This window comes from Salvia splendens, chromosome 7, assembly GCF_004379255.2.
Source record: "Salvia splendens isolate huo1 chromosome 7, SspV2, whole genome shotgun sequence".
Classification (NCBI taxonomy): domain Eukaryota; kingdom Viridiplantae; phylum Streptophyta; class Magnoliopsida; order Lamiales; family Lamiaceae; genus Salvia; species Salvia splendens.
In genome coordinates this window covers 24,460,937-24,483,134 of record NC_056038.1, presented here as the reverse complement: position 1 = coordinate 24,483,134, position 22,198 = coordinate 24,460,937, and the positions used below count along the sequence as shown (strand labels likewise).

Below are 22,198 nucleotides of genomic sequence, written 5' to 3'. Positions count from 1 at the left end.
TGCTCAAAGTGTGCAGGATAAGTGTTCTGGCCAGTAGGGAAGTTCCGGAGTGTTCGGGTAGAAAAAAAAGCGCCAGCATGGTCTCATACTGATCCGTATACGTGCTAAAACGGCTTGAGATGAAGAAGACGGATAGCTGGGACGGATTACCCACAATTAAGGGCAAAGAAGTCAAATTGCAGCGAGGATTTACCCTAAAATCAAGGGTAGCCTCCCTATAAAAGGTAGCCAAGTTGGAGAGAGAAGGAGCCGGGGGGGATAGACTTCAATTCACCATCATCTTTAGGTAGAGAGTTCTCTCGGTAATTTCAGTCTTTCAGCCGTGTCCCACTTCTTGCCTCGCCGAGCCATGATCACCTGACGTTCAGAATGTTCCCGAGTTCCAGTCATCGTCCGTTCCAGTTAGCTAGATCGTAGTTCCAGTCAGAGATTTTATCGCCCGGAGTGGCAAACAATTTTTTATATTGCTTTCGTAGTTTAATTAGTTCTCCGTCTTTACGTTGGATTTCTGTTACATTTTGGGATTTTGTTGTTTTGAAATGCTTGCTTTGGATATCCGAACGTGTTAATGCTATGAAGTTGATTTCCGTTTCGTTCATTGTAGTGTTCTTTTCTTTCCTTGTCTAGTTAGCTTAGATCTAAGGTTTCTCGGTGTTTTAAGTGCTAAATCTCTAAATTCTGTTACGTAACAAATTTCTTTAGGATAGGTAAACAAGTACTGTTTGATCTGGAAGTAGATCGTTGCATGCAAGGCTTCGTTTTATTTTCTGAATCGATCTTTCGTGTTGACCAGCATGCAGAAGTCCAGTTTCAGCGTTTGATTTCAGATTTGATTTCTTAGTTTTAGATCTGTGTTCGCGAGTTGTTAATCTGTGTTTGCCGGGTTGGATCTGGAATTGTTATCTGAGTTTAATTTGTGTTGTTGGAGAAGATGATGTCTTCATCCAGATTGGGGACCACCTTACTTTTATTTACTTTTGCTTTCTTTTGTCCTTCACCTCTGGTTGTACCTGCAGATCTGTCAGCCTAGTCACCACTACCTCCACTACACTCTGAATATTCTGTTTAGCCAAAAATAGAAATGCCGTCCTTTCCAAACAATTTCTGTTACACCATGTCCCCTCATTTCCACGTACACAGTTGCATTCCATGATCTGCTCCCCCATCCTAGTCAGTAGGACGCCACCCTTTAATTACTCGCCTAGGTAGAAACTCAACCCGAGCGTGGTAGCTAACCAACCCTCCAAAATATCACCGCAGTAGTTTAAACGCACCATCTCTGTGGGATTCGACCCTTACCTCCACTATACTGATCAGTAGAAGTGGGTTGAGGAATCTTTGAAGACGAGGTCTAGGCTTAGTTAGGATCTTTATCCTGCCAGTAGGATATATCCTCACTTGAACGACACCTACGCACCTCGTAACCTCTTCAGTCACGCAGGCCAGGCGTTCTCTGTCCGTGCATCCCATGAACTCAAAGATACGCTCAATGTCGCGTACCCATGCCTCCGCCTTCGGGGGCTCTCCCAATCCATCAAACTTAGGTGGGTTCTCTTTCCGAAAGGCTTTGATGTACTCCCTTTCGTTTGGTTGGGGTAGAGGTGGTGGTGGAGGCGGGGGTGGATTGCCGACACTTCCTTCTGTCTGCCGGCCATCATCTGGTTTCTTGGTTCGTACCACGTGAACCGACTGGCTGTTGTTTCCAACCAAGACTCCCAATTGTCGGGCATCAACTCAATTAGTCTTCTTATGCCACCATAGGCCGTTACATGGTACCCGTAGACATCTCGCCATAGGGTCTCAAAACGGGCGACAACCTCTCTCAAAGCCTTGCCTTCCTCTCTCTCATAGTGGTCGTAATCGTAAATCGCTTGTCGCATTCTAGCACTATACTGACTGCTCTTAAGCGCGGTTTGTTTCGTTCGTACCATCTACGCGGAGACGAAAATTTCTTTTAAAACACCAAATTGTATTGTTGTTTGAAAAAGTTGTTAAGTTTGTCGCGTAGTTCGAAAGTTTGTCGTTGTCTTAACGTTTCATATCTTTGCATGCTATCGTTGTAGTATTTTCGCGCATAAAACACATTTAGCAACATCACTTAGTTCATACTCACAAGTATTCATGCCATATCGATATCACCTTTGCACATACAATACATGTCTCAATTATCATGCCAATCATACTTGTACTTCCACGAAACCATGCTATTACAACATCATAATCATAAACATAGCACATGCTCAAGGTATTATGTCAATCATGCTCGTATAACCATTCCATTACAACTCATCCTCATGCATATCATTCACTCACATGCATAAACTTGTCAATGTCATATCATATCATCATACATTTTCATGCACTACTCTTCCATACTTCCAACAATTTAAACATACCTCACTTTCATCGGTTGAGCGTGATGCTTGGATGTTGAGCCTTCATGACACTTCTAGTCAAATAAGGGTCACTAACTTAGACTTAAAGTGAAAGAAGACTCTCGGACCAGAGCGAAAGAACAAAGCTCTGATACCACTCTGTCACGACCGCCCATACAAGGGGTACCACAAACGCGGCGATCGTGACCGACATGCATGGATTACAATTTAAAAAGAACAACTTAATTGATTTGAAGAAAGGAAAACAACTTAGTTTAAAGATTTTAAGGTTATAATTTTTTTTTTGAAAAGACATAAGATAAAATACCTTTAAAAAGACAAAGGGAAAAATTAGACTTAAGAAATATAATAACTAAAAACTAAAGTAGAACAAGCACTTAACTTAAATTCGGAGAATACCATTTTCAAAAGACAACGTAGATGCACGTTTAAATCCTAACACCACCATACATGTCCCAACACCAAAACGAAAAGCTTACGGTCTTAAGACATAAATTAAAACATAATAGCGGATAAATAAGGTTCAAGGAGAGTCAAGGATCACGCCTATGTATGACGACACAACGTATCCTAAGGTCTCTAGCCAGCTCAACATCCACCGCAACATCCCGCTCAACTTGCAAAAATTTTTTTAAAAGAAATTGCAGGGCTGAGTACTTGTTGTACTCAATGGGCTCATGCCGAAAACATTTATCAAGTTATGTCATCCATACCAGTGATCTCGAGTTTTATACGCAGTAAAGAAAATATCACGAGAACACAAAAAGTTTCATAGACTGGCCAGTCAAATAATCTCCCCACTTTCACATCAATCCAACAGTCACAACCACAGTGCGACGATAGTGTGGCCACACTATTCGCCCACGAGACCGGCCGACTTGTAAGGACGGCTCACGATCCCACCAGTGTACACAGCCCGATAGGGTTTACGGCCTATTCGGACCCGAATTCGTTTCACAATACAGCCATATAGCCTAACGGAGTAAACTCATACGAACTAGGCATCAGACACACAATCTCATAACAAAAACAACATGGCATGACATAACAGTTAAACCACCCTTATATCTCCACATAATGTTTTTCGTAAAAGTAAAGAGGTTTGAAAAGAAAGCCCACCTCGTTCTCTTAGCAAAATCACAACCCAACCTAGCAACTCTCGATCCTCGAGTTCACGAAAACACAACACCCTTGTCAACGACAACACAAGTCAGTCTCACACATCAACATATCACGATGCATGTCCTATCGTTTCTCTCTCATCGTTCTCCTCAATCCCAAAACCCAACATGCATCACAAGGGTATAAAACACACGTAACACCTTTCAACTTATCGCAAGTGATTTCAACAATTAAACACGTTCCTTGCACATACATGCATCAAATAACACTTTTAAACTTGAAACTAAGTGTCATTTAATCAAGGCAGAAAACTGGCAGAATTGCGCAATCGTTTTATAAAAATCACTTTAAATTCACCCGACCTCAAAACATGCTAAATTTTGGTCACGATACAGAGGACACATTCAAGTTCATCCATGAAAATTTTCATATCGAAATCACGTCATTTAGTCAGTCATATCACATATTGAACTCTCTGGTCGGAACATACAATTTCTGACAGTATTGCGCAGTTCATTTGAAAAATTCACCATAAATTCATACGATGCCCAAAAAGGCTGAAAATTTAAAAAAACACAGAAGACACTTCAAATTTTCATATACTTCAAGAATTACATCAATCGGAGTTCATTTGGTCAGTCAAACAGAAAACGAAACATTCATGGCGAGAACTCACGTTTCTGGCAGATTTGCGCAGTGGACTTCAAATATTTATTAAAAATTCATTTTTCCATAAAACAGGCTGAAATTCACACGAGACATAGAAAACATCTTGAAGTTTACTCAGTAAAAATTTCGTAGCAAAATTCATTCGTTTGATGGGTCGAATACAGATCATAAGTCACTGGTCGAGCATCACAGAATTCTGGTTTAAATTTGAAAATAGGGTTTTTAAATTTCCACAACGAAAACACCGATTCTTCATGCTCGAAAACACATCATCATGCTTACACATTCCTCAAACACATATTTGCATACCAACTCATATTTTTCACAATTATTTCGATCCAATCACACGTGAATTCAACCAACAACGCAAAACCAAACAAGTTCATACGAACATACAATTCCCTCCCGTTAAAACTTTCGATCTATCAAACCTACACTCTCTACATGCATGTAGGACTCAAAACATGGTGCAAAAGAGAATGAGGAGGAAAAGTGTGCGAATATACCTTCCTTTGACAAAACGAATCGGTAGAAACGTAGAATGAAGCGATTCGTCGGAGGTTCTCGAAGATAACTTCAATGGATGCAAGATCAAAGCTTGAATGGAGGTTTTTGGAGATGGGAGAGTGGGAAGAGATGACAAAACCGTGTGGGAGGGGGGAGAGGATGGAGTGGGCGATTTTTTGAGTAATGGGGGCTAGGGTTAATGTTTTTTTAATATTTATAGTCTAGGTTAGAATCCATGAATGAATTAAATAAATTGTGGGAGATATACAAAAAATAAAATTCCCCCAATTGGAATAAAAGTAGGCGTGTGGTTTTTGAAAGTGGGGAAGTCAAAATTTGTTGATTTAATTACAAGGAAATATAGCAAATTTTTACTTGGAGAGAATATTCATAAATTAGGAAATAAAGGTGAATATTCCATAAATAAGGGAACAACAAATAAATTAAATCTCCAAGTAGTAAACATGATGAGGGGCCGAAAATTTGAGGTCTTTGCACAAGGAATTATTTAAATCCCCAATTAAATAGAATATGATTTAAATTTGGTAATTTCTTTTATGGAAAAAGGCTCTCATAAAATAGGTAACAATCAATTAAATTCCCACAAGGAAAATAATAGTATGGGGCGTGTGACATGGAAGTAAAGTAGGAGAAAAATATTCACATCCCCAGTTAATTAGGCATAGGAATTTATTTGAATAAAAAGGGATCCCACAAATTAGGAAACAATTAAAATATTCTCCAATTTTATTGGAGGGGGCCGAAAATGCTAGGCTTAAAAGCCAAGGAAAAATATCCCAACTCTCTATTTATTTTGGGTGAAGAAAAACATTATCACATGATTTAATTGGATTAAATTCGGAGGATGGAAGTCAATAAAGCACCAATTAAATCAAAGGAAAATAATCCAATCTCCCATTGGAGATTTTCGAAACTCCCAAGGAAAAATAAAATGGAGTTCGAATTTCATGTAGTACAACTTAGGGGTCATTTGGTTTGGATTTAATTTGGATAAGTATCCCAAAATAATTAATTAAATCCACAAGAAGAAGTATTATTTCAATAATTAGGAAGGGCCGAATATTTCAATGAATCGACTCGAGAAAGGATAAATGCATGATCCTATTAATTATTTCCCCACATTGGAAAAGTATAAAACTCAAGCTCATCAATCACATTAAACACGATAATTCATTCCACGTAAGGTCACTTAAATCACATAGTAGCAAACGTTTCTAAAATTCCAAAATTCCAATTACATAAAAAGAAGTCACAAAAGTTTGGGATGTTACATCTCCCTAGAAGTACTCCGCCAGACTCTGCAGACTCATTATCACTCATCCTAATCACATGGAAATCAGCTGAGTACAAGAAATCATGTACCTTCACTATCACATTCTCAAGCACTCCCTTAGGACAAATGCATGACCTGTCTGCCAATTGGATCACAACTTTCGTGTCCACCATGCCTACCCCTACTATCTTCTTGTATATAGACAGTGGTAACACATTTATCGACGCACCTAAATCACACATAGCATGCTCGATTTTCACATCACCAATAGAGATGGGTAAGGTAAACATACCTGGATCATTGCATTTCGAAGGCATCCTCCGCTTCTGAATCACTGCCGAGACATTCTCGCCTATCAAAATTTTCCCACTGGGTCTAGCCTTTCCAGCTATAAATTCCTTGATGAACTTGCTAAACACCGGCAATTTCAAGGCCTGCACGAATGGTAGATTAATTTCTAGTTTCCCAAAAATGTCCATGAAATCCACCGGCTCTTCCTTCTTCTTCTTGGCTTCCCCCCGGCTTGGGAAAGGCTTCAGTCGTTTTCCTGCTCCTGGAGAGCCTTCGGCTGAGAATTCTCTAGTCTCCTCCCTTACTGCCTCGTTCTCAAACACTGGCTCTGGATCGAGGAAGAATGGTTCAGTTGACTTAGGCAAAGGTTTCTCCAAGTCTCCTATCTTAAGGTCATCCTTGACCAAGGAACGTTCTCCTTCCGAGTCCCTAGATCTAGGAATTGTATCCTCTTCCTTACCTTCCTTGGGGCTTATCACTTCCTTCATTCTTACCACTGGCCCATCATATGCCTTACCGGATCTCAAGGTAACCTGACTTATATTCGCCCTATCTGGTGGCCTTACGGAGGCGGGAATCTTTCCCTCATTTCCCCTCATATCACTCAAAGAAGTGGCTATCTGGGACAATTGTTTAGCCAGCATATCCATGGCTGCCTTTTGCTCCTGTTGAGCATCTTGAAGCTTGTGCACTACGTCATTGTTCGATTGCAGGTTGCCTTGCATATGTTGCTGAGAACTGACGAGGTCGTGCACCATATCATCGATACTCTTTGGTGACTTTCGTGGTTGACTGAACCCTGGCCCTATACTCAGAGTCGGTCCACTCGCTTGATTCTGACGAGCGTTCCCTTGACCGTCTGAAGAGTTGTTGTATTGATTTCCTTGGCCCTGGTAATTGTTCTAAAAATTCCTCTGGTGCGGTGGCACATAAGAGTTCCCTTGATTATTCTGATTTCTGTTCCCCCAGCTTGAGTGGTCTTCTTGGTTCCGATTAATCCAGCTGCCCTGCCCCTCTTGATTCCTTCCTGACCAGTTATCTTGCCTTTCGGGCTGAGGTGCAAACTGCTGACTTTGTTGTGGTGCTGGCTGATTCTGCTCATTGTCAGTCCATCTGAAATTCGGATGATTCCTCCAAGGTGCATCTCTCTGTCTTCCTGGATTCCAGCTCCCATCGGGATTCCAACTACCCATTGCACTGACCTGGGCCTGATAATCTCCTTCCTGGGTCCCGTAATATTGCTGAATTTGACTATCTCCTGGACCAGGAGATTTCTCCTTCCCTTGTGAAGTCAGTGGATTCGTCTTCTCAATCGCGTTCAAAAGAGCCTTCTCGAGCCTATCAATCCTTGCCTCCACTTTATCATCTTCTCGCTCTCTTACGGCATGCACCGACCCTCTTCTTACTGCATTCCTAGGGTTATCGTACGCCTTCTTAGTGTCGATCAACTTTCCCAGGATTTCCCTTGCTTCACTTCCCCTCTTTCTTGTGAAATTCCCCCCACTCGAGGAATTCATTAAGTCCTTTGACTCAGGAGTCGCTCCTTCGTAAAACAGAGAGTAGGTCTTTGCCTCTATCATTCGGTGGTTCGGGCATGCATCCAACAACCCCTTAAATCTCGACCAATACTGACTCAAGGATTCGTCGTAATCCTGCTTACACTCTAATATTTCTTTCTTCAGTGCATTCGTCTTGTTGGATGGGAAGAAATAATCTAGGAACTCCAATTTGAAATCCCTCCATGTGCGGATAGAATCCGGGGGCTACCTTAATAACCACGTGTTAGCTTCCCCCTTCAAGGTAAACGGAATCGTACGTAGGCGATAATCCTCCTCTGTTGCATCATTTGGCCTCTTTTGAATACCACACAACTTACTGAATTCATTTAAGAACTCATACGGAAACTCATTTCTACGCCCAGAGAACGTCGGCAAGATGCCGAGCACGTTTGTCTTGATCTCAATAGTTCTCTGGCGTGGATTCATCACTATGGCTTGTGCTGGCTCTCCATCTAAGTGTGCAGTGAGAGAGCCGATCTCTGGATCTGGATCTACTACCTGCGTCATGACTACTTCCTCTTCTTCCCCTGTTTCTGACTCGGTTTCTGATTCAGATGGGGACTCTGGATCTTCGCGTCCTGACGACGTCCAAGATTCGTCGCTAGTGAATTCACTCGGAAACGGATCTCCTGTGGTGAACCCTGATCTGGTGGTCACAGTAGAGGCTGTGTCCTTAACCCGCCAATTAAACTGGCCGTGCTTCCTCCCAGACGAGTTGCTCCAGTAGGTAGATCCTGAGCCTCTACTCATAAACTAAAAACAAAAGAGAAAGAAAACAAGTAAAAATTATTTACACCACAGACTCTGAACACTAACACTAAGCACGCCCTCCATTCCCGGCAACGGTGCCATTTGAAGTGTGGACGAGTCGGATCGTGTCTTCGTGTGCTTACAGGGAAAACTATGCAAGTGCTTGGTCAAGACACCGCGCTTCTTAAATCCGTTGGATCACTAGGTCCAGGAACTCAAGGAACACAGAGTGTTTTTGTCGTTGGACACACTCGAATCCCCTTCAAAAATTAAATCCCTCAACCCGAATACTATGGATTAGTATAGGGAAGTGGGGTCGATCCCACGAAGATGGAGTCGTGAAGTAGTGCTTAGAGACTCTGGAAACAAGCGGCTGCTGCCACGCAAAAGGGTTGAGGTTTAAACTACCACTAGACCTAGGCACGGAAATTAAATGCTAGACCTAGGACACAGAACACTTATAAAATCAGACATTAACGCCGAAAGAAACAATTACTCACTAGACCGTGTAAATGACTGACTAAATATTACTACGCAGAGAGAATTAAAAAGTGGGGACCATGACATTCAAATAAGGTAAGTACGAAAAAAGCTGCAACTAACAAACTCATGCAATTTCCTAACCAACTCAGACGCGTAAATGAAGAAAACAGAGCATACTCCTAGATTCGAACAGAATATAGAAATAGGGACGCCGGAAACTTGCTACGAATCGGACGTACGTCAGATCTACATAAACTAGGCGAAATGAAATGAAAACACGTAGGCTAGGCATAAAATTAAATCAACACGGCTCAGATTCACGTCGAATGCTTAATCCACTCCGGATCCAAGCCATCCGAACTTAACACCCAGCAAAATCAACTCCATAACTCCGATTCTTACAGATCTGCTCAGATCAACTCCAAATCCCAACAATCACAGACAGCCTTACAACATCAGCAAGTTAAAAATCCGATTCATCCACAAACAAACTCCATTCTCCCAGATCCAACCACGAACCTGCAATAATCCAAAAAACAACCTCGAAAACAACCAACTCCAACAATCCAACTCAGAATTCAAGTAAACATAATCAACAAACAAAGATCAATACAATCAGCATAAGCTAAAACAAAACTTGCATAAAAACAGAGAAATATCCAGAAAACAAAGAGGTCCGAGCTTCGAACAGCGAAGCTCGGCGAATTCAGCAGAAACGAAAATGGAAAATAAATTGTTTTTTTGCCCTAAAGAAGGACGGTGTTACGACCAGATTGAAATGTATGAAAACTAGAGGTGAACCCCAAGTACGCCCTGAATCTCCCCACGAAAGAACCCAAGTGTGTGAAAAAATGAACTAAGCTACAAGCTGTTCTCGAGGTCTCCAACCGAGAAGATCCCTCCAGCGTGCATGCTTCTCCCTTTTATAGACGCGGACATAACCTTCTAGAGTCTTCGTAGAAATCTCTATTCTACCCTTCAACTCCGAGGCTTCCCCCGTCGAGCAATTTTCCGCATAATGTCCACTCTTCCGCCTTCTTCCTAGGTCCACGCAACTGTCTCCCTCCTTTGCTGGACCTGGCGAAAATCTTCACACACCTGGCTTAAAACGTGTGTTAGACCCAGAAATTTCACGAATTAAAGCCCTAGACCTATGCATGAAATTAGCCTTATCAGCAGCAAAGAAAGATTAGGAATTGGAGCAGCTTGATGTCAAGACAGCCTTCTTGAATGGAGACTTGGAAGAGACAATTTATATGGCTCAGCCCCAGGGCTTTGAAGTTCCTGGATCAGAAGGAAAAGTTGCATGCTCAAAAAGAGCTTGTATGGTCTCAAACAAAGCAGTAGACAGTGGTACTTGAAGTTTGGTGAGAATCTCTCAAAGCTTGGATTCTGTAGATCATTGTATGATAGCTGCGTTTTTATGAAGAAGCAGAATAACAAGGAGCCTATATATCTTCTATTGTACGTAGATGATATGTTGAGATCAGGAAGATCAAGCAACAGCTCAGAGCTAGCTTTGAAATGAAAGATCTTGGTGCTGCTAAAAGATTACTAGGCATGGATATAGTCAGAGATAGAAGCAAAGGGGAGTTGTGGCTATTTCAAACTGAATAAGTTCAAAGCTGATAACATGAAGAGCTCAGCTAAAGGATTTTGGTTACCTCGTCGGTTTTGTAATTTTCATCTGCCAAAATGCCGAAGCAGATTCATGAGATAAAGGATTTTCTTCTGACAGCTAGAAGGCCGGATGCACGTTCCGTGAGGATCAAGAGGAGTAAAGAAGTGGTTAAGTTCAAGGTTAGGTGCTCAAAGTACCTATACACCCTTTGCGTGTTTGATCTCGAGAAGGCTGAGAAATTGAAGCAGTCCCTTCCACCCGGTTTGAGTGTGCAAGACCTGTGAGTATGTTAGCCCAAAAGTTTTTTGTAAACAGTTGGTGAAAGATTTCTTTTATTGGGATTTTGAACATGTTTTGAAATGAATTAGATTCTACAAGTTTGGTGACTAAAAAAATAAACATGAAGAGCACAGCTACTCCTCTGGCAGTTCACTTAAAATTTACAAAAGACCAGAACGCAAAAAATGAGGTGGAGAAGAAAGAGATGCCGCTGATTCCCTATTCCAATATAGTTGGAAGTATGATGTACATGATGATTTGCACAAGGCCAGACATTTCTCATGCTATAAGTTCTACAAGCAGATACATGGTTGATTATGGGAGACAGCACTGGAGTGCTTTGAAGTGGATATTGAGGTATCTAAATGGAGCACATAATCTTAGAATTTTGTTTACTGCAGAAGATGGAGATAAAAGGGAACCTCTAGTTGGGTTTTGTGACTCGGATTATGCAGCCATGATTGACACTACAAGGTCCCAGACAGGATATATCTTTACTTTGTTTGATTCGGCTGTTTGCTGGAAATTAAGCTTGCAAAGTGTAGTGGCTTTGTCTACAACGAAGGCCGAGTTTATGGTTCTCACTTCAGCCGTGAAAGAGAGTAAATGGTTGCTTGGATTGATCTCTGATTTCGGGATAGATCAGAAAAGTGTGGTTGTTCATTGTGACAACAATGGGGCGATTTGCTTGGGTAGGCATCAGATGTTTCATGAGCGTAGCAAGCACATCGACGTCAGGCTACATTTCATTAGAGATGAAGTTGAAAGTGGTAGGGTTAATGTGATCAAGATAGACATGGCCCATAACCCTGCAGAAATGCTCACAAAACCGTTGGGCAAAGAAAAGTTCGAATATAGCTGCAGACTTGTAGGTTTACATGATATGAAATTTTGAAGTGATGCCGTGAGCAGCTGTTAAGGACCTAAATCCCTAACGTTCGGTAGAACGAAGAACAACTATGAAGAGATAAATCTGGCACCCGTGAGGGTCGGCGGAGGACGAATCTGGGTGGCTGTGCGCGGGTTCCAACCCGTCGGGCAGCGACTGCAGATTAGATATACGTCCCGGCTATGCGCGGTGAGATTCCGTCGGGCAGCAGGTGGCGTAGGGATTAAGGATTCAACGTATTATGCAAGGGACTTGGCCAAAATCATATATTCATTGAATGATTAAAATGATAACATCCTCTCCTATTTATAATACTAGAATACTACTACCCTAACTTATTGAATAAGAAAACAAAGATATGGAAAAGATACTATGAATAAAAAAGATAACTAAATAAAAGATATGGAAGATATGGGAAGATATGGCAATGTCTCGTATCAACTCCCCCACGGTTAAAATCCACCTTGTCCTCAAGGTGTGAACCACGAAGCAACGAAGAGTTGAAAGAATAAGCTTTGGCGATTTATCTCCTCCGGGATCAAATGTAAATGTGCACGGTCGTTGTATTCGAGCCAATGCAGATCCATTTTCATCAACTACCGAATCACACGTAAATTTCCTTTTATCAACATAAAGTGAATGCTTGGAAAATTTTCCCAACAATACACTTCCCACGGCAAATCCAATTCTCATCCCAATCCTTGTCATTGAGCATGAGATAGCAGCAGGCAACGAAGGTTGCTGCAGGACAGCAGAATGGTCATAATTTTCCTCCTCATTGAAAGGCTCGTCCTCTATCTCGAGTCTCGCACGTGGTAGGCCTGGCAACTCGTTTAATTGGTCACTGGGTGCAAGGTTTAAATCCAACGACTCGATTGCTTTGGGCTCAGCTCCAAGAGTCTCCCCAAAGAAGAGAGTTCTAGCCACCTCATCTACTGGCTCATTTGTTGTTGCTCTAATGTCATTTACATCTGCGTGATCAATCTTCGAACATGTAATGGGCAGTCTTTTGTGATCCACTTCCTTATTAACACCCGTCTCCCCATACGACGTCAAATATGGCCTAATACCAGGCGAAGTGGTTCGTTTTCCTCCAGAAACAGCTGCCTCAACAGAATATAAGACGTGTTGGGAATCAACGGCTTCTGTTGTGTGTTGTCCTGAAGGGTCCCAACAAGAATATTGTCACGGTGTTGGCGACGGCTATTCATAAGGGGGCACACCGTAGGGCTGTTCATGGGTCACACTTCCCCGTGATTGGCGCTGGTGGGGAGTGTCCCAACAAGTAGGCGTACGGGTGTGCACAAGCGTTGGTTGTTGAAACGGTAAAGGCGTGTACTGTGTCGGTGGCTCTGGCAGCGGAGGAGTGCGAATCTCTTCAACACGATGACCTTGCGTTCGGAATGGCGGATCCCAGCAGGTTGGACGACGCCTGGGCGGTGGTCTATATGCTGCTCTTGACGCCTGTAATTTTGTCAAACATCGATCAATTTCTTCAAAACGTGATTCCAACCTGGAGGTAGCGTCATCCAATAGGTCGATCAATTGTTCATAACGCTCCATATTGGTATTGTGTGGTGGCTGGTATGATGGCAGATGGTGGCGCTGGGGCTGGCGGCTCATGTACGGGTTTCTATCAGGCTGATAGGGATGTGACTTGTCAGGTTCCAAACAGGATGGTTGTTCCCCGCAGGTAGAACGACGCACGGGCAGGGGAGGACAGCGTCGATTGGTTCGATGTCTGGGCGGATCCCAGCAAATAGGTGGACGCGGCGGTGGCTGATCATATTCCGAGTATCCTTGCGATGCCCGGTGAGGCGGTGGTTCCCAATAGGAGGGCTGCCGCATCGGGGGAGGGTCATAGGGATCGAAATCCTGGAGTGATCGGTTACCGGGAGGATCCCAACAGGTAGGGTGGCGGATCTGGACCGACTCCATTCGGTGAGGCGGTGGCGTATCCCGGTGGTATTTTGCACGGCGCCCAACTTCGGTGTAGCTGCGTGACATATGGTGGTGGTCGGCGTATGCGTATGACATGCTGATGGATTGAGGCGTGGTTGTGGGGGATGATGATCGTCTGACTTCAATGCGGCACACGAGAATCCTTCCCGTCGGGCGTTGCAGAAGTAGAGTTGTTCGGCGGACAGGCGGGACTCGATAACAAAGCAGTTGCTGTGCGCGGAATGGTTCCCCTCGGGCAGCGGTGTAGCTTCGGTTCGAGATGGTGGGAGGGTCAGCTCTCAATGAAAGCACTAGTTGTTAAGGACCTAAATCCCTAACGTTCGGTAGAACGAAGAACAACTATGAAGAGATAAATCTGGCGCCTGTGAGGGTTGGTGGAGGACGAATCTGGGTGGCTGTCCGCGGGTTCCAACCCGTCGGGCAGCGACTGCAGATCAGATATACGTCGCGGCTGTGCGGGTGAGATTCTGTCGGGCAGCAGGTGGCGTAGGGATTAAGGATTCAACGTATTATGCAAGGGACTTGGCCAAAATCATATATTCATTGAATAATTAAAATGATAACATCCTCTCCTATTTATAATACTAGAATACTACTACCCTAACTTATTGAATAAGAAAACAAAGATATGGAAAAGATACTATGAATAAAAAAGATAACTAAATAAAAGATATGGAAGATATGGGAAGATATGGCAATGTCTCGTATCAACTCCCTCACGGTTAAAATCCACCTTGTCCTCAAGGTGTGAACCACGAAGCAACGAAGAGTTGAAAGAATAAGCTTTGGCTATTTATCTCCTCCGGGATCAAATGTAAATGTGCACGGTCGTTGTATTCGAGCCAATGCAGATCCATTGTCATCAACTACCGAATCACACGTAAATTTCCTTTTATCAACATAAAGTGAATGCTTGGAAAATTTTCCCAACAATACACTTCCCACGGCAAATCCAATTCTCATCCCAATCCTTGTCATTGAGCATGAGATAGCAGCAGGCAACGAAGGTTGCTGCAGGACAGCAGAATGGTCATAATTTTCCTCATCATTGAAAGGCTCGTCCTCTATCTCGAGTCTCGCACGTGGTAGGCCTAGCAACTCGTTTAATTGGTCACTGGGTGCAAGGTTTAAATCCAACGACTCGATTGCTTTGGGCTCAGCTCCAAGAGTCTCCCCAAAGAAGAGAGTTCTAGCCACCTCATCTACTGGCTCATTTGTTGTTGCTCTAATGTCATTTACATCTGCGTGATCAATCTTCGAACATGTAATGGGCAGTCTTTTGTGATCCACTTCCTTATTAACACCCGTCTCCCCATACGACGTCAAATATGGCCTAATACCAGGCGAAGTGGTTCGTTTTCCTCCAGAAACAGCTGCCTCAACAGAATATAAGACGTGTTGGGAATCAACGGCTTCTGTTGTGTGTTGTCCTGAAGGGTCCCAACAAGAATATTATCGCGGTGTTGGCGACGGCTATTCATAAGGGGGCACACCGTAGGGCTGTTCATGGGTCACACTTCCCCGTGATTGGCGCTGGTGGGGAGTGTCCCAACAAGTAGGCGTGCGGGTGTGCACAAGCGTCGGTTGTTGAAACGGTAAAGGCGTGTACTGTGTCGGTGGCTCCGGCAGCGGAGGAGTGCGAATCTCTTCAACACGATGACCTTGCGTTCGGAATGGCGGATCCCAGCAGGTTGGACGACGCCTGGGCGGTGGTCTATATGCTGCTCTTGACGCCTGTAATTTTGTCAAACATCGATCAATTTCTTCAAAACGTGATTCCAACCTGGAGGTAGCGTCATCCAATAGGTCGATCAATTGTTCATAACGCTCCATATTGGTATTGTGTGGCGGCTGGTATGATGGCAGATGGTGGCGCTGGGGCTGGTGGCTCATGTACGGGTTTCTATCAGGCTGATAGGGATGTGACTTGTCAGGTTCCAAACAGGATGGTTGTTCCCCGCAGGTAGAACGACGCACGGGCAGTGGAGGACAGCGTCGATTGGTTCGATGTCTGGGCGGATCCCAGCAAATAGGTGGACGCGGCGGTGGCTGTTCATATTCCGAGTATCCTTGCGATGCCCGGTGAGGCGGTGGTTCCCAATAGGAGGGCTGCCGCATCGGGGGAGGGTCATAGGGATCGAAATCCTGGAGTGATCGGTTACCGGGAGGATCCCAACAGGTAGGGTGGCGGATCTGGACCGACTCCATTCGGTGAGGCGGTGGCGTATCCCGGTGGTATTTTGCACGGCGCCCAACTTCGGTGTAGCTGCGTGACATATGGTGGTGGTCGGCGTATGCGTATGACATGCTGATGGATTGAGGCGTGGTTGTGGGGGATGATGATCGTCTGACTTCAATGCGGCACACGAGAATCCTTCCCGTCGGGCGTTGCAGAAGTAGAGTTGTTCGGCGGACAGGCGGGACTCGATAACAAAGCAGTTGCTGTGCGCGGAATGGTTCCCCTCGGGCAGCGGTGTAGCTTCGGTTCGAGATGGTGGGAGGGTCAGGTCAGCTCTCAATGAAAGCACTAGTTGTTAAGGACCTAAATCCCTAACGTTCGGTAGAACGAAGAACGACTATGAAGAGATAAATCTGGCGCCTGTGAGGGTTGGCGGAGGACGAATCTGGGTGGCTGTGCGCGGGTTCCAACCCGTCGGGCAGCGACTGCAGATCAGATATACGTCGCGGCTGTGCGGGTGAGATTCTGTCGGGCAGCAGGTGGCGTAGGGATTAAGGATTCAACGTATTATGCAAGGGACTTGGCCAAAATCATATATTCATTGAATGATTAAAATAATAACATCATCTCCTATTTATAATACTAGAATACCACTACCCTAACTTATTGAATAAGAAAACAAAGATATGGAAAAGATACTATGAATCAAAAAGATAGCTAAATAAAAGATATGGAAGATATGGGAAGATATGGCAATGTCTCGTATCAGCAGCCAAGGTGGAGATTGTTAACATTGATGGCTGGTCATGGCAACAATGAATGCAGACGTAGGGTGGAGCTGCGGAGCAGCAGATCAAGATGCAAGGAGTTTGAAGCTAGCCGTTGGAGGCGGTTTCAACCAACTCAACAAGATCTTGTGAAATATCTCCTTCACTTGATCTGTAGTATAAATAGTTTGATTATTAGCTCATTAAGTGTGTGATTCAAGTTGTAAACCTCATTCACTAAGTCAATAAGAGTTTTTCATTCAGTTTCTCAAAACAGAAGGGAGTGTTCATCTTCTTCTACTAAATACTTCTTTTACTCTATCATTCATCTTGAATTTACTTTCATCAGAATTGGAGTGAGTATTAGGGTCCAATTAAAAACATTAACAAAATGAGCTTAGGTGGGTGAAACAATATCAACCAAAACTAACAAAATAAACGGATCGGGCTTATGATTAATTTAATTGAAGTTGGGTATAACAAATAAGTGAACCGTATTTTATTTATCAAACCTTAAAGTTATAGACCAGAAATATGAAATTGTCTATAATAGTAAATTTATTAAGTAAAGTGAAACATGTAATTTATGATATTCTAACTTGTATTTGGACAAGTCAATCATACCCCAACGCATCTATAAATATTTTGTTCCGTTTTTCTTTCAATAACCATTAAATTGCAATCGACATGTATTTGTCGTTCATCTTTATTTGGTAGAAACCAAAAAGTATTGTACATGATGTGTGCTTTGTGTGCAAAATGTAGTCTCGCAACATATTTGATTATATATATACGTTTTTATTTGTATAATAATTACTCCATATTGTTATTTTTCATCCGTCCACAATAAGAGTCATATTTCACTTTTACCATAAATGGTAAGTAGGCCCTACATTCCACCAACTTATTCCATTCACATTTTATTATAAAACTAATATATATAAATGAGACCAATATTCTACTCACTTATTCAATCAACTTTTCTTTACATTTCTTAAAACCCGTGTCATAACTAAATAAGACTCCTATTGTGGGATGAAGGTAGTACATTTGTGAGTTTATAACTAGATATAATTATATCCATTATTTTCATTTCATAAATGCGAGCTCAAAATTCGAGTTAGTTCTAACAGAAAATTAACAGGTCGTGCACTGCACGGGTGTGTGAGACTACATTAATAAAAAGAAACTAAAAATGTATCTTCAATATTGAAATAATGGTGTGAGAGGTTGAGAAGAAGAATAGGTTCAGCGGCATCCTAGTTAAAAACCAACACATGTTCCAACCCAAAAATTCCTTGGTTTTCAAACGTGCATTAAAAACCAAGAATAGCATTCCATGCTTAAAACTCCAAAACATAATTGTAAATTCTTGAATATTTGCTTCTCGATCATTACATGAAAAAAAGTTAAAGACAAATCGATTTGGGTGGTTTTTAGTGCTGAAATTAAGAATTTGTTTATATATTTATGTAGGTAGAAAAAAAAAAGAAAATATGGTAGGTTGAGTTGGTGCCATGATTGGCGTTTCTACAACACAAAATAAAGGAAGATGTCAACAAAGATGAAGGGCCTCTTTAAAGGGCTTAGATACATTTCTCAAATATTTGGTAAGAATTGCGATTAGATAAAATTGTGTTATATATATATATAATTGGAAAAAATAATGCAATTTAATTTGTATGTGTAGATGATGAGAACGAAAAGGAAGAAGACATGCAGATTGGGCTTCCCACAGATGTAAAGCATGTTTCTCATGTGGGGTATGATGAATCTAATTCTGCTGATTCCAAACCCAATAAAGACAATGCTGATGTCTCAGAAGGTTAGATTCTATCTAACTCTAACTACTGTCCTTGTATAAAGGAATGCAATTTGTCGTATGTGTGAGTTGGTCAAGCATTATAAAGGTTAATGCCTATGGCCTCAGGTTCGAGTTCTGCATGACACGGCCTTTAAATTTAAATTCATTTTATCCATAAAAAAGGGACGATGCATTTGGATGGATTGAGAATATGAGATATGATCCGTTGATAACTATCTTAAATTGATAACTGACAACTATGTCAGCAACCTACAATATGGATGTCAACACATAGACATTTGTATGTCAACTAACTGCAGTTGACATACGTATGTCTTCTGTTGACATTTATAACGTAGGTTGTTGACATAGTGTTAGTTTTCAATTTAAGATAGTTGTGAAGACCCTTGAAAAGATAATTAATAAAAAGAAAGGAAAATGATATGGTTTGTGGTTTTGACAGATTCAAAGAGATCACACAAGGGAAAGAAATCCCAAGGAAAGGAGCAAGGTACAAAACCGTCGCGGCGCCGATCAACAGAAAACAATCCACTCGACGCCATCAAGAAAACGCGTCGGAAGAAGTCCGAAGCGAACGAACACAAGAGCTCCAAAAACAAATCCGCCGGCGGAGATGCGGCGGAGACGCAGTTGAGTGAAGACTAAAATAGAGTGGATTGATTCTAAACAGTTATTATAATCTTGTTACTTTCATTTTCTTTAAACTTGGGAAGATTTTCTTTATTTTGGCTTAGATGAATCTCTTCGAAACTGATCATGTTGTACGAATCACATTTGCATTAACTGTTCTTTTCACAAATGCGTTCAAAATTAGAGAATATTTATTGACACGTGACCATAAGCAAACTCCAGAACAAAAAAAATAGCATTAGTAGGAGCCACATTTTCAACATTTTATTTGAATGTATATTTTTGAATGATTTATATTATGTAGATCCGTCAATGATTACAAGTTTATTGAGATCTGCTCATCATAATGATAGTAGTTTTTTCAACATTTCTATCCTTGTAAATAAATTTTCATTTTCTATTTTATGTTTGGCTATAATGAGGTATTGCCTCTGAAATACACTCATATTTACGTAAACTATTATATTTTAATTAACAAGGGTGATGGGGTACGTACTAAACAAGCCCAATAGCAGTGACGGCCCATCAGCCCAAAGCCCAAGGAAGAGTATCAGTTCGGCATTACCAAAGAGTTCGGCCCCAGCCTACAGCTCGGTAAAAGCCGACCAATCAAGCTCTACTCTCAGTTCGGCATTACCAAAGAGTTCGGCCCCAGCCTATAGCTCGGTAAAAGCCGACCAATCAAGCTCTACTCTCAGATTGGCAAAAGCTGCTCGGCAATAGTTCAGCAGTTCGGTCTCAGTATTCAACCGAACTGGGAGATAGTGGACCCATGCAAGATCTCCACGACCTCCACTACTCAATCTATTTAGTGGTGGACCCATGCAGGATCTCATGACCTCCACGACATCCACGATCTAATTAGTGATGATGTAAGCCACGACCTAGTTAGTGATGATGTAAGCCACGACCTAGTTAGTGGTGATGCAAGCCACGATCTTAGTTCAATGTATAAATAGAACTTAGATCAGATAGACGGGGGAGCTCTCTAGACACAAAATATCATATAGCAAGTCTGTATTTGTAAGCTGGAAAACCAGATCAAGCAATACAATCTTGCCCTCCTTTCTTCCCGTGGACGTAGATTTACCTCAGTAAATCGAACCACGTAATTTCTTGTGTCGTGATCTATATTCATTACCTGCATTTACTACTATCAAAAATTCGCCAAACCATCACTGGCGCCGTCTGTGGGAAACAGAGAACCAAATTTGTGATAAAGCGAATTTTTGACCCTTTTTCCACCCCAAAAAAATGCATACCAGATCACATACTACCCGTAATACCGTTCGTGAAAACCATGAGGAAGCTAGTCCAGCCCGCAGGTCCGGAAAACAGCCTCGGGAGACATCTACTTCCAGTTTTCACGATGAAGGAACAAGCCGCTCAAAAGGTCCACACACCGAGTCTTCCCAGCAGCCTGATTTGAATGAGGCTGTCAAGCTGTTCTTGGCTGAGAAGCAGGATGAGTTCTTAGCCTTCCTGCAAAAGAGCCAAGAGCCGAAGACGAAAACGGTGGATTCTCCCTCCTCATCCAGACATGAAAGTCACTACCGCAGTAGTGCTGTGTCTTCCAGGAAGAAGAATCCTCAACCCCGACATGTTCCTGTTCCTCCTCGGTACCGGAATCACAGGAGAACTCCATCTCCTCCATACCGAAGAGATGTCGGGTTCGCCATGTACGGAGCATTGAAGACTCCGTTCTCGGACGATATCACCCGAACTCCCTTGCCACAAAACTACCGAACTCCGTCGATGACTTATGACGGGTTAGTGAATCCTCATGACTTCCTGGGACGCTATCAGTATAACATGGTGAACCAGGGTCTCAATGAGGTCCATATGTGCAAGCTGTTTCCCGAGCTGCTTATCGGGAACGCAAGAAGGTGGTTCGATAGCCTCCCCCAAGGCAGCATTAGATCTTACCAAGATCTAATGGATGCTTTCCACAGGAGGTTCTTTCAGAAAGCGGAAGCCCGAATCACTTCGGCTTAGCTGCTTTCTACACGTCAAGGTCGCGACGAAAAGATCAGCGACTTTATGACGAGGTTCCACAAGGAATGCCTACAAGTAGATGATCTCAATGATCTACTTGTCATTTCGGCATTCCAAAATGGAATCCTGCCCGGAGCTCTCTACAGAAAGCTCGTGGAATGCAGTCCGCAAACAGCTCAAGAGATGTGGGACATTGCGGACCAGTTTTCTCGTGCCGATGAGGCAGACCGTCGAAAACGGTCTTTAGACAGCTCATCTAGAGAAGACAAAAAGAAGCCCGATCATAGCGATCAGAGGCTTCCTCGCCGAACTCCTTCCCCACTAAAGGAGGGATAGCGGTCATCCGAGGTGATCAAATAAGAGCAAGAGTGTTTGCAGATTGCGCTTAAAAGTGCCGAGCAATCAGATCGGCACCATCAAGCATAGCAATCACAGCAGCCGGAGTCAGAGGCAGGCGAAATGACCGAAGTCACATCGGAGCCGAACTCGATGGTGTACGGCACTGAAGCCGTGATTCCGGTTGAGATCGGCGTACCCAGTCCCCGAACTCTAAATTTCTCCTCAGAAATGAATGATGACGGACTGAGAGCCGAACTAGATCTGGCCGAAGAAAGAAGAGAATTGGCCTGCATAAAAGCAGCCAAGTACAAGGAGCAAGTAGCCCGGTATTATAACCAAAGGGTGAAAAAGCTGCAATTTCAAGTGGGAGATCTCGTCTTGAGAAACAACGAAGTAAGCCGAGCAGAAAAGCTGGGCAAACTCGAACCCACATGAGAAGGTCCATATCGGGAGTCAGAAGTCCTCGGCAAAGGGTCTTATAAATTGACTCACATGTCAGGAGAACAAGCACCCCGAACATGGTACATTTCCAACCTCAAGAAGTTCCATTTGTAAGAGACAGTCCGGTCAGTCAGTCTTGTGTCTAGTTCGGTCCTAGGGGTATGTGTTTTCTTTGTTTTTTACTTGTTTTTCATGATTGT

At 42.8% G+C, this 22,198-nt stretch overlaps 1 protein-coding gene across 1 annotated transcript; it reads left to right on the top strand.

The window, feature by feature from the left end:
- Positions 1-18,195: 18,195 nt before the first annotated feature.
- LOC121810596 (CRIB domain-containing protein RIC1-like) lies at positions 18,196-19,238 on the top strand. The gene is made up of 3 exons (XM_042211356.1): positions 18,196-18,378; positions 18,459-18,593; positions 19,036-19,238. The coding sequence occupies exons 1-3, from the start codon at positions 18,321-18,323 to the stop codon at positions 19,236-19,238; spliced, it is 396 nt and encodes a 131-aa protein (XP_042067290.1). The 5' UTR covers positions 18,196-18,320.
- The last annotated feature ends 2,960 nt before the right edge of the window (positions 19,239-22,198 follow it).